This window comes from Rhinolophus hipposideros (genome assembly GCF_964194185.1).
Source record: "Rhinolophus hipposideros genome assembly, chromosome: 23".
Classification (NCBI taxonomy): domain Eukaryota; kingdom Metazoa; phylum Chordata; class Mammalia; order Chiroptera; family Rhinolophidae; genus Rhinolophus; species Rhinolophus hipposideros.
In genome coordinates this window covers 5,793,024-5,805,434 of record NC_138069.1, presented here as the reverse complement: position 1 = coordinate 5,805,434, position 12,411 = coordinate 5,793,024, and the positions used below count along the sequence as shown (strand labels likewise).

General features: G+C 47.3%; 1 protein-coding gene and 1 pseudogene across 2 annotated transcripts; both read right to left on the bottom strand.

Moving 5' to 3' along the window:
* Nucleotides 1–333: 333 nt before the first annotated feature.
* On the bottom strand, nt 334–2,789 carry LOC308491976 (F-actin-capping protein subunit alpha-1-like; annotated as a pseudogene). Its single transcript has 3 exons — nt 2,785–2,789; nt 1,488–1,757; nt 334–1,067 (listed from the first exon to the last, which is right to left on the bottom strand). The product of its transcript is annotated as an F-actin-capping protein subunit alpha-1-like (transcript).
* A 1,683-nt stretch (nt 2,790–4,472) lies between these two features.
* Nucleotides 4,473–7,564, bottom strand: LOC308491549 (transmembrane emp24 domain-containing protein 9-like). The gene is made up of 5 exons (XM_081035323.1): nt 7,289–7,564; nt 6,788–6,888; nt 6,343–6,468; nt 5,663–5,809; nt 4,473–5,563 (listed from the first exon to the last, which is right to left on the bottom strand). Exons 1-5 carry the CDS (start codon nt 7,440–7,442, stop codon nt 5,414–5,416), a joined length of 678 nt encoding a protein of 225 aa, XP_080891449.1. The 5' UTR covers nt 7,443–7,564; the 3' UTR covers nt 4,473–5,413.
* Nucleotides 7,565–12,411: the final 4,847 nt, after the last annotated feature.

Sequence of the window (12,411 nt, the reverse complement as noted above, 5' to 3'; positions counted from 1 at the left end):
TTCAGCTACAGTTGGTGGTGTAGCTTCTTTAGCTGTTGGTGAATCGGTAGAAACCATGAAAGTACCAGGAGTATTTTGAAGGACAGGGATAGAAAAGTGCTGAACATATTACCTGTCTATATCACCAAAAAGGCTTCATGGCTGGGAAAACTTTCTAAACAGTGAAATGACTCCAGGATACATCCCTCTCTCCATCATTAAATGTGGCAGAATTAAAGAAAAAAAGACACAGTAGATACAGTGAAAACAGAAAATTAGAAGCCACAGAAAACAAAAGTATCAAGACAATGCCATAGGATCAATAGTATTCCCTGAGGCTAGAAAACCTGTGAACTTTGAAAGCCATAGCAAAAGATCACTCTTGTTTATAAGTCACTTACTATAAGTCACTTACTTATCAAGCACCACATGTTGAATCCTTTCTTTACACAGAAGAATCCTACATTCAGCCTTTTAAGCCTTCTTCATTTCTTTGCCAATCTTGTGCCTGAGTATCTTGTTCCAGTTGATTGCGGTGCGGGGACTGGAAGCTGCGGGCATAAGGCACTGAATGTGGTGTCTGACATTGTCTGATAGTTTTCACTAATTGCTGTCTGATACTCATTTTCTGCACGCACTGATTTTCATAAATGCCTTGGCAGTTTGGACTTCATTCCAAACAGTTACTGAATCCTGTATATTTTTATGACTAACCAATTGAACACTGTCATCTACATAGTAGTGAACCTAAATCTTAAGTACTCTAGCCACCTGGCCTCTGATGGTGAACTTTCATTCTGCTCTCCAACGACCATTCCAGAAGTTTTCAGGCTGAAACTGGTGTCTTTGAATACACACAGTAATGGCCGGTTGCCTATCTATAGTTTTAGCATAAATAGTACAGAAGCCATTGGAACAATGATCTTTCACATAAAACTTTAAAGCACTGTCACAGGATTCTCTCCAAGACTTCAGACCTCCACCTACTTCCTCTGGCTGGCAGTGCGTGGGGGGGGGGGGGGCGGGTCACTTGCTTCTTTCCATAAGTGATGAAACTTAAAGGAAATTTTGTTTCTTTGATTTAAAATCTGCTATTACTGGGCCAGCCAGGTGGCTCAGGCAGTTGGAACTCTGAGCTCCTAACTCCGAAGGCTGCCGGTTCAATTCCCACATGGGCCAGTGGGCTCTCAACCACAAGGTAGCTGGTTCAATTCCTCGACTCCTGGAAGGGATGCTGGGCTCTGCCCCCTGGAACTAACAACGGCAACTAGACCTGGAGCTGAGCTGCGCCCTCCACAACCACGATTGAAAGCACAACAACTTGATTTGGAAAAAGCCCTGGAAGTACACACTGTTCCCCAATAAAGTCCTGTTCCCCTTCCCCAATAAAATCTGAAAGAAAGAAAGAAAGAAAGAAAGAAAGAAAGAAAGAAAGAAAGAAAGAAAGAAAGAAAGAGAGAAAGAAAGAAACCCTGGGGCTCAAAAACAAATAATAAAATAAAATAAAATCTGCTATTACCCAGGTCACTGTGTTCTGTAATTAAGACCTGATCTTCATATCCTTCTATCTTCACAGGCATGAACTGATCCATGTTATACTGGGCAAATGCATGTGTTGCCCTTTCCCTGAGGAGATTGTCATTATTAAGTAGTAGCGGGACATCGTTGAACGCTTCACTACATTCCCCAGGGAGTGCAGGAGTGAATTTATCAGCGCTGGTACCTTCTCCTCATCCAACACCTGAGCCCTGAAGTCTTGGGCAGCTCTCGTGGGCAGGCTTAATGAAGTTTGTGACACAGTTAGTGAGGTCCATGTCGCACTAATGCCCTCTCAGCGTCCCATCTCTTGCTCTCCCAGCCTCTTCCCCACCCCCCAGTACTCTGGGGGCCTCTTTGGCAGAGTGCTGCACTACTGGGGAAGCCGAGTGCTCACACACATGCTCTCACTTTGTCCCGCCGGAGAAATCCCTGGCCAAGAAAGTGATTCCTTGGCACAGCTGTGCTGCCTTTGAGGACAGATGACGCAGGTAAGTCAAACTGTTCCTCTTCCCTTCTCCTGTGTGTTCAAATGTGTGGTTTTTTGTTTTGTTTTTTTCCTCCAACTATGTGCTGGAACTTCTCCTCTAGAAAACTGGACTTCCACAAAGTCTCTTTCATCCATGAGTGATTGTCTAAGACAGTGTTCTACAGGGCAAGAGGCTCACTCCTTCCTCGTAATCGTCATCATGCTTCCAGGATATGCAAACTGTCATTTTTCCCCATTTATATCAAGTGTTGCAAAACAGCATCAAGCTGCTTCAGCCAACCAATTTGCCTATTCAGTATTTCCTTAAATGTATGCTACAAGAACTGTGGCACTATTACTGTTGGCAACTAATTTAAAAAAAAAAACACTTTAAAATACTGTGCAGGACAAACAAAATATACTACAGGCCACCAATCTGCAGCCTTTATTACAGCCTGCTTCTGGTTGTCCAAATTGTAGTAAGTATATTAACTTCCATCCATTGTTTGATCTAACCTCTCTCCTGGCTTCATCCCATTCACGTACAATCTATTTCTTTCTTCTAAAAAGCCTCTATCTTACCATGTTATATAAGTCAGGGGTGTTGAATTATATTGAAATACTTTATACATTTGCACCTCTACAGGCTCCATTTCCCCCATTCTTCATATTCAAACCCTCCCATCTTTCAATGTTCTACTCAAGTACTGTCGCCTTTATAAATACTTCTTTGACATCCTTTTTCCCATCCATCCGTCTGTCCATCCATCCATTCATCCATCCATCCATCCGAGTCTCACCCCATTCTGAATTCTGAGAGCTCTGATTACCCCATCTGTTAAGTCACTTGGTACCGTATCATGAGTACACTTCTTACTCTCTGTTGTGGGTTGAATGGCAGCGTCCCAAAAGATACGCTCATGTCCTAAGCCCCAGACTGTATAAATATGACCATATTTGGAAAAAGGGTCTTTGCTGATATATCTAATTTAAGGACCTGGAGATGAGATCATTCAGGATTACTGGGTGGTGTTAAATCCAAATGACAAGTGTCTTTGTAAGACACAGAAGAGAAGAGAGACACAAGAGGAGACAATGGAGGCAGAGACTGGAATAATGTAGACACAAACAAAGGAATGCTTAGAGCTACCAGAAGCTGGACAAAGAAGGAGGAATTCTCTCCTAGAGCCTTCGGAAGGAGTGTAGCCCTGCTGACACCTTGATTTCATACTTCTGACCTCCACAACTGTGAGAGAATAAACTTCTGTTCCTTTAATTTACCAAGTGTGTGGTAATTTGTTACGGCAGCCACAATACACTACTGCTCTTCTCATGCACACTGCCAGCTCTTTAAAAACAGAGGCAGTGAGCCTTACCTCTTTGTATGGGGTCCTTCCTCTACTTCTAGAAAAGTGACTGTGGCAGAGAACAGAATGCCAAGAATTGAGTTGAATTTGCCAGAATTTAAAATGGCCCTCCCCTTACTAGTTTGCTCTCTTTTCTAAAATGGGACATGTGTCATTTCCTCCACAGTGACTGTGAGGGCTCATAAGGAAATGCATGGGGAGACTGACACTAGGAACTCCCTCCCTCTGTGTGCAGCTGTCCCATGGCTTCACTGTCACTCTTCTGTGACTTGTTTCCCTATGAAGTGTAGGGACAAGGTCCTAGCCCATGAGTAGAGGACAGGGTCCCTCTGAAAATGGTGGTCATTCTGGGGTTAATCACTGGGGAAGAGGCAAGTCCTAGACAGGAAATCATAATGTGAGTGGCTGGCAGCAGGTGGCCTCTCTTGAGTACGGATTTTGATACAGTGGCCCTCTTTCTCTTTCCCCAAATTGCCATATTCTTTCTTGTTTTAGGGCTTCTGTATGTGCTATTCCCTCTAGCCAGCTCACTGTTCCCACAGCTAATGCCTATCACGAGTCTCAGTTCTAAAAAACAGCCTTCTCTGACCATGCAGACAAGGCCAGGACTCCCGTCACGTTGCCCTTAGTTGTGCCCTTCTCCTCAGAAACATGTATCACCCTAACATCTTGTTTAATGTCCTGCTTCATTTGGCATCAGACCACAGGTTCCATAGGGAAGAATGTGCCCATCTGGGTCACTCTGCTTCCCCTGCAGCAGAAAGCAGAGCACACCACCCCCCAGCTTCAGGTGAGGCAAGTGGACCCTAAGGTCACATTCTCTGGGCAGTTTCTTCTCAGTGGTTCCCCCTCCCTCTCCAGCCTTCAGTTAAGTCTCGTACTTTCAGAGGCCAATCATGGCATGGCCAGACCCACAAGTGAGAAGTGCCCCAAGGCTTGCAGTCATCCCTCAAGAATACCTCAGGGGAGGGTGCATCAACTTCAGGGGTCAAGAGCCACGGCTGTCACAGTTGCCTTTCCTCATGGAGAGTCTCCTTCGTTGACACCCTTGGCCTTGCTAATCTGGACTTGATTTTGTTGAGGGTGCCAACCAGTAAATATCCTTATAACAGAAAGTGTCAAATTCACATGAGAGGTGACTGTATTCCAACAGGACAACCAGCATGGGGCTTGGTAAAACATGGGCTAGATCAGGCAGAAGCAACGGGAAACATGTGTGCCTGGCCATCGACACCTGTGTATATATGTGACGGTTGACTTATGGGAGATGCTGACTAATGGAAACAGTGACTTGAAATCCTACAAAAACAAGCATCTGAAAAAAATTAATCAATTACATCATAAACAGAGACCCAGGTTGACTGAAAAATAACAGGAAGATAGAGGTGACCATTTGACCTCCTGGAAGAAGCAGCAGTCCAATGACTGGGATGGGATAGAAGATGAGCTTGACCAGAGCCCAGAATGAGAGAGAGAGAGAAGCACAAGATCACCACCAGCATTCAGGTTACCAAAAAAATGGGTCCAAACTGGACTTTTCTGGAAAGGGCTTTACATGTTGCTAAAGCTCCTGGGGTACAAGCTCTCTAAACCCCTTCCATTTTGGGTTCTGCCCACCACCAATGCATGCAGGGCCTCAAATGTTAACATCTGATTGGACACGTATAACAGAATGAATTGTAGAGTAGGAGGCAATAAATGTTAGATCAGAAAGTCTGCAGTCATAATTTATATTCATCTTATTCCTTATTCCTCCATCCTGTGATCTCTATCCTGTTTAACATGGGGGTTGTGGGCACCCTCACCCCCTTCCCACTCAACATCACACAGCCACAAAGGAGCCTACAGCTACCCCACCTACGTGTCAGCTGGAAACCCACCCTCTCCCCAGAGGTGGCTGAGAAACCAGTTCAAAGAGGTCCTCTGTCTCGCTGCCAGTAACAAGCAAGCCCTACGTGTTGGGAGGGCTGGAGGGAACCAGGAGATAGCCCAGGCCAGGCCACGGCCCACCAGTCAGCAGCAGAGGAGTGAGGGGGTTAGGCCTCTGGTCTCTGGGGCCCATCTACACCAGTTTCTTGGCTTTAAAGAAGCTCTTGAGGTGTTGCATCTGCCAGATGCCAGTGGCCACAAGAATGAGGGTCTGCAGAATGGACCACCACAGCACCCTCCGGTTGGTGCTCTCGCTGGTCTGCCGGAAGCGCTCCTCTCGCCACTGTGGGAGGGAAGAATGGAGAAACCGCCTGGCTAGAACTGAACCCCCTCCCCTGAGGTTACACATTCCCTGTCCCACTGGGCCAGCCCAGCCCCTCACCCTCTGGTACTCCTGCTCCTTCTGGATCTGCTCCACCTGTTCCACCAGCTGCTGTACACGCAGACGCAGCTGGGTCAGCTTGTCTTTGGCCGCAAATTCTGCATAATCATTGGTGTGTTCACCCAACTTCATGTCCAAGTGAATAGCCTGGGGACAGGGAGCCAAGGGTGGGGGTCAGGGAACTCAGCTCCATGCACCTGCCAGAAACCCAGCTTCCACACTCCAGTCTGGGTCTGAGATTGGCAGTTCGGTTCCTCATACTCACTGACACAGGGCCTGGCCCTGCCCTGGGTGCCCAAACACCAGATCAGGACCCTGCCTGCGTGGACTTTCACGTTCAACAGATAGAAGAGACAGGACAACTTGTGCAGAAGCAGGTATGACTCAGTGTTTGAGACAGGCAGTTACTAGGAGTTGTGTTGGTGGAAGCGGGTAGTGGAGAGCCTGGGAGCCCTCAGATGCTGAACAGCTCATAAATTCACAGTATGAAGCTTTGGTTGTATCCTACAGGTGGCAGGGGGCCAGGGAGAATTTTCAGTCGGAGAGACTCCGGCCCGGTTCCCCTTTCACTCTTCAGTTGTTCTCTGCATGCTCACTTCATGTTAAGTATCAGCCTTCCTCAACTGGCACCACCCTCTGCACCCCTCTCACCCAGGGGACCTCCCACCTGCCACACTCACCAGCTTGCCATCATAGAAGAGGGAGAAGCGGATGGACTCCAGGTGCAGACAGATCTGGTGCTCTCCAGGAGACTGGGAGGTGAAGGTGAAGCTGCCCTGAGGGCCATACTGACGGGCCAGAAGGTTCTAGAAGAAACAGCCTCCAGTGAGCACAGAGAAGCTGGCCAGGAACCTGCTTCCAGGAGAGGAACTCTGGGGCAATCCCAGTCCTGCCCCCCACAGGCCAGGTCAGAGAAGAGAGTGTGAGGGAAATGGCATCAGTTTGGGCTGGAAAGTCTCAGATCCCAGCATGGCCAATACTCTACCTTTGGCAAACAGCGTAGCCCTTCCTGAGCTTTCCTGCCTGTGAGGAGATGGGCCCTCCTCTGAGAAATGGAGGACGAAGGAGGACTACGCATTGACGCTGGAGGCCCGGAGGGCTGCAGGGAATCAAAGCTTGCCTCACCTTGTTCTCGGGGTCCTTGACAAACACGAACAAATTAATCCACTGCGGGGAGGGCTGGTACTTTTCCATAGCGGGGTCGTACAGCTCGGTCTTGTAATTACCTAATGAAGACGAAGCTGAGACGCATCCCCATTCACACCCACTACCAAAGGCCCACCCAGGACCTCCCGCAGCCAGGAGGGTTGGGGTAGGTAGAGGAAGAGCCGGGTGTCGCAGTGAGGGGCCTGACCACAGACCTCCGCCTCCCTCCTCCCCTCTCCAGCCCCGCTTTTCTCTCCTCATCCCGGCCTGGATCAGACCAGCCTCCGAGAAGCCCCCAGACCCAGGACGGCAGGAGAGGGGTTGCTTTAGGCAGACTGCTGTGAACCTGTTTCCCACCCGTGCCCACCCCGGGCGCGGGGGAAAGGTGCGGGCCTGAGCTGATGCCGCGGCGCCCTACCCCACCCCCTCTCGGGACTCTGGGTGAGAGGCAGGTAAGGCCGGGACTGGCCGCGCGCGCACCTATGACCACGGTGCCATCGGGGATCTCCTGGATGAAGCACTTCTCCTCCAGCTCGCGGACCTCAAGGTACAACGCGCCGCCGCCGCCCATCAGCGCCAGCAGCTGCCCCAGCAGCAGCGGCAGGGACAATCCGAGCCCGCGCGCTCGGCCCATCCCCGCCCCCGGCCGGCGCTGGGTCCGGCGCCTCGCGCCTCACAAACCCCCGCCACCTTCCCGGGCTCGACCGCGGACCTCCGCGCCCGCCCAGCGGAGACTGCGAACTCCGCGCGGACTACAACTCCCGGCAGCCCGCGCGCGGCCCCGCCCAGGAGCGTTCCCCCACCCTACGCTGCCCAGGGGCTACGCGAGCCCCCACCCCACAGCGCAGCCCTGTGGTGCGCTTTCCCTGCTCCGCCCCGTTTAATCCAAGCGGGAACCCAGGGAGGCGCGGGTGCTGTTAGCTCCGTTTCGCTGATGTAGTAGCTGAGCCTCAGAGGAAAGGGGCATGCTCTCTGCAATTTGCGGAGCAGACGCCTGAGATGGGCGCTGAGAGGGTAGGGATGGGGAAGTTTATGACCTGTACCCGAACCTCGAGGAGCTTACAATTGATGGGGGTAGCGTGATGAGATAGAATGAGAAATGCAGAGAAGCCCTGTGGGTTTTAGAGGCTGAAGTAATAGTTCCGGAAGGGGAAGGAGAAATGTGAAGGCTTTCAGGGAAGGGGTAGATTTGACCCATGCCCCGAAGATGGTTAATATCTCCTTGAGCATGGGTGCCGGGGGACAAGAGCAATTTAGGCAGAGGGACCTAGGATTGCCTTGCAACTAGTAGAGCAGTTAAGGGACTAGGGGCAGAAAGGTTATGGAAACAGAGGGAGGAGGCACGTGGGGCTGAAACAGCGAGGGGCAGGACCTGCCAGGCCTGCTTGCTTAGGTGGGGCTTTTCATGCGTGTCCTTCCCTCTGCACGAGGGACCAAAAAGAGAGGTTGCGGGTGAGCCTGAGGGTGCAAGAAGGGGACAGGAATGCAATTGGAAAAGGAAAGTTGTGTACACAACTGAAAGCGGTGGGAGAGTGGGGCCAACATGACAAGATGAGGACTCAGGAAAAGCAAATCTCAAGAATTCCAAAGCTCACGGTGCCTTGGGTACAGCAGTGTAGAATCTGACATGTCAATATAAAGCTGTGTCCCTACCTCGGTGGTGGGATGAAGTCTGGTGATAATATATGCTCATTGGTTTACTTAGCAACGTTTAATGATGATGATGATAATACTTTTTATTTTCTGTGCCAAACACTGTTTTAAGCACTTTTAAGTGTATTAAGTGAATTAGCCATTTAAAAAATTATATAAGGTACACTCTAATGCTATTCCAATTTAACAGCTGGGGAAACAGTGGCAAAAAGAAGTTGAGTAATAACCTGCCCAACGTCATCCAACTGATATGTAAGTAGCAGGCATTTGCTCACACAAAACTCTGGGCCCGGCCTTATGACACGTGTTGGACAGAAAAATGCATAAGACCCATCTCCTGCCCTATAAGAGCCCACTGAAAAGCAAAGGAGCAATGTCAATACAGAGTTTTAAGATTAATAATATGTTTTAGCTACCAGGAAGTGTCCCCTCAGTTTAGTGGTGTGATTTGTTTTATAATCCCAGGGAATGTTTTTTATTCCTTCAATGGGAAAGATCTTCAAACAAAAATGACAGATGCAGATGTTAACAAAAGTCAAACTCTTTAGAAAGATCAGTTAAGACAAGGGCTGATAAGCGTCTGTTAGATTTGAGTTGTTCATTAGGGGCATTCATCAGAGCTGGGGCAGAAGCCGAGAGGTGATTGCTGTGTTCCCGAAGCGGGGTGAAGTGCTGTCCACGGTCCTGAATAGCGATTGCGTTCTAGACCGCTGTCACCACCTGTAATAAAGGACTGGTTTTGTTTTGTTTGCAATAAAATTTCCAATTCCTCATGAATCAATACTTTTTAAAAAGATTTTATTGGGGAGCGGGAACGGGACTTTATTGGGGAACAGTGTGTACTTCCAGGACTTTTCCAAGTCAAGTTGTTGTCCTTTTAGTCTTAGTTGCAGGGGGCGCAGCCCACCATCCCTTGTGGAAGTCGAACCGGCAACCTTGTGGTTGAGAGGACGCGCTCCAACCAACTGAGCCATCTGGGAGCTCAGCTCAGCAGCTCAGCAGCTCAGCTCATATTCAATCTTAGTTGTGGGGGCGTGCAGCCCGACCATCCCTTGCGGTAGTCGGTAGTCGAGGAGTCGAACCAGCAACCTTGTAGTTGAGAGCTCGCGATCCAACCACATGAGCCATCTGGCCACCCGGGAGCTCAGCGCCTTCTCATTGACTTCATTCTAGGTGTAACATTTTTTTATTTAAAGTCTAGTTTGTCTGGTATTAGTATGACCACTCGTGCATGGAATTTCCTTTTCCATTCCTTCACTTTCAAATCTTTTTGTGTCTTTGGATCTAAAGTGAATCTCTGATAGACAACATATAGTTGGATCATGTTTTGTTTTGTTTTAATTCATTTTACCAATCTTTGTCTTTTGATTGGAAAGTTTGATCCATTTCATTTAAAGTGATTACTGATAAAGAGAGACTTCTGTCATTTTGCTATTTGTTTTCTATTTGCCTTATAGCTTTCTTGTCCCACATTTTCTGCATTTATTATCTTCTTTTGTGTTTAACGTTTTTTGTAGTGAAATATTTAAATTCCTTTCTCATTTCCTTCTGTGCATATTCTTTAGCTATTTTCATTGTGGTTAACATGGGAGTTACAGCTAACATCCTAAAGTTGTAACACTCTAATTTAAATTTATACCAGCTTAACACCAAAAAAGTAAAAAAAAAAATTCTCCCCCTTTAACAGCTCTGTTCTCAACCCTTTCAGTTGTTGATATTACAAAACTATATCTTTATACATTGTGTGTAATGTTTACTTTTTACTGTGAAGGAAACTAACTATAGATACATGCAACAAACTGAATAGATCTCTAGAGAATTATGATCAGTGAAAAAAAGCCAATCTCAAAAGGTTACATATGGTATGATTCCATTTATGAAACTTTTTTTTTAAAGATTTTATTTTGTTAGGGAAGGAGAACAGGACTTCACTGGGGAACAGTGTATACTCCCAGGACTTCTTTCCAAGAGTCAAGTTGTTGTCCTTTCAATCTTACTTGTGGAGGGTGCCGTTCAGCTTCAAGTTGTTGTCCTTTCAGTCTTAGTTGTGGAGGGCACAGCTCAGCTCCGGGTCCAGTTGCCGTTGCTAGTTGCAGGGGGCGCAGCCCACCATCCCTTGTGGGAGTCGAGGAGTTGATCTGGTAACCTTGTGGTTGAGAGCCCACTGGCCCATGTGGGAATCCAAACGGCAGCCTTCGGAGTTAGGAGCATGGAGCTCTAACCACCTGAGCCACCCGGCCAGCCCTTATGAAACATTCTTGGAATGGCAAATTTATAGAAATGAAAAACACAGATTAGTAGCTGTCTGGGATTAAGGAAGGGCTGAGGGAGTAGAGAAGTGTTGTGACTATAATGGGATATGAAGGATCCTCGTGGTGATGTTCTGTATCTTGACTGTATCAATGTCCATATCCTTGTTATGATATTGTATTATACTTGGGCAAGAGGTTACCACTGGAGAAAACTGGGTAGTGGGTACACTGGATCTCTGCATTATTTCTTACAACTGTATCTGAATCTGTAATTACCTCAATATAAACAACTTTAATTTAAAAATACCTGAAACTAATATTATAAAATGTTATCACTTATTAATTCTGTAATCACTTGTCAATTCTGAACAATGGTCACATCAGCAGTCATAATATGTAGGTATAATAACACTAAGAAAAACACAACTAGTGGTTCATAAAAGAAAATAAATGACCAGCAAACAATGTTCAGTATCTAAGGAAGTAAAAATTAAAAGGGTAGTGAAATACAAATTTCCATTCACTGATTTTGCAAAAATTAAAAAGGTTGAGGACATTTGACCAGGGTGTGGGAAGGTAAACACTGATATGCTGCTGGTGAGACTGTAAATTTGTACAGCTTTTGGGAGGGCAATTTTGTGATCTCTTATAAACAAAACTATGTCCTACAGTAATGCCTTTTGAAAATGAACAAAATTTTTATTGCAGCATTATTTATTAGAGAAAATAATTAGGGGGAAAGAAATCTTAAGCACTTTCCTCAAGAATGGTTAAAAAAATAAGATACATTCGTATTATGGAATATTGTTACTGTTAAGAAAAATGAGATAAAGACTTTCCATTGATGTTTGGGAAATGTGAACACATTCCCACTAAAACCTCCCTCCCTAGGGCCAAATGAAACAACAAAGAGAACCCAAAATAGAAAGAAAATCACCAACTTCTATGAAACCTTGAGGTAGCACAATAATAAACTAACTCCGAAGAAGAGCTGCCAAAATACAGTTAACTTGGGTAAAATTCAGGAAAAACACGAAGGGCAGACCCAGACCTCTGCTGATTTCACACTTAGTGCGAAGCTCTCCAAAACGGGGCAGCTCTGCCCCAAGAGTCACAGTAACCCTAACCTGCCGGCCACTGGGGCACCGAACCCCGGTCCGGCGACGAACCATCCCGGCCGGGAATGGGCAGCAAAGCCCGCGTGGAGGAGTACGCGGTGGTGACGGTGGGATGCCTGGGACCACACAGACCAGATTGAAGAGTGACAGGGGCTTGGGGAGGGGGGGGGTCAAAAAAGTGGTAAACGGAGACTATGACACTTCTCTTTTGTTGTGTTGGGGGGAAAATTGAAGATAAATTCGAGCACTGTTTGTATCATGTTTTTCAAAGTTCAATTTTTAAAAAGAGAAGCAAACCCAGAGTGGCAGATGCTATGCCGGGGATGGAATCCTGTCTCTGCTCATAATTCGCTCCGCGACCTCAAGCCAACTACGTTAGCTTCAACATCTGTAAAATGCCGACAATCACCACCAATCCCCGGGCGGCGACAAGAATCAACCGAAAGAATTTTTCGATTTTCTGGTCCTCATTCGGTCTAGAAGCCGCGCCCCAATCAGGTACTGCCGCGCCACTGCCGCGGGGCATCTCGGGACTTGTATTCCTCTCCGCCCCCAGGAACTCGCTGTCCCGACAGGCCCC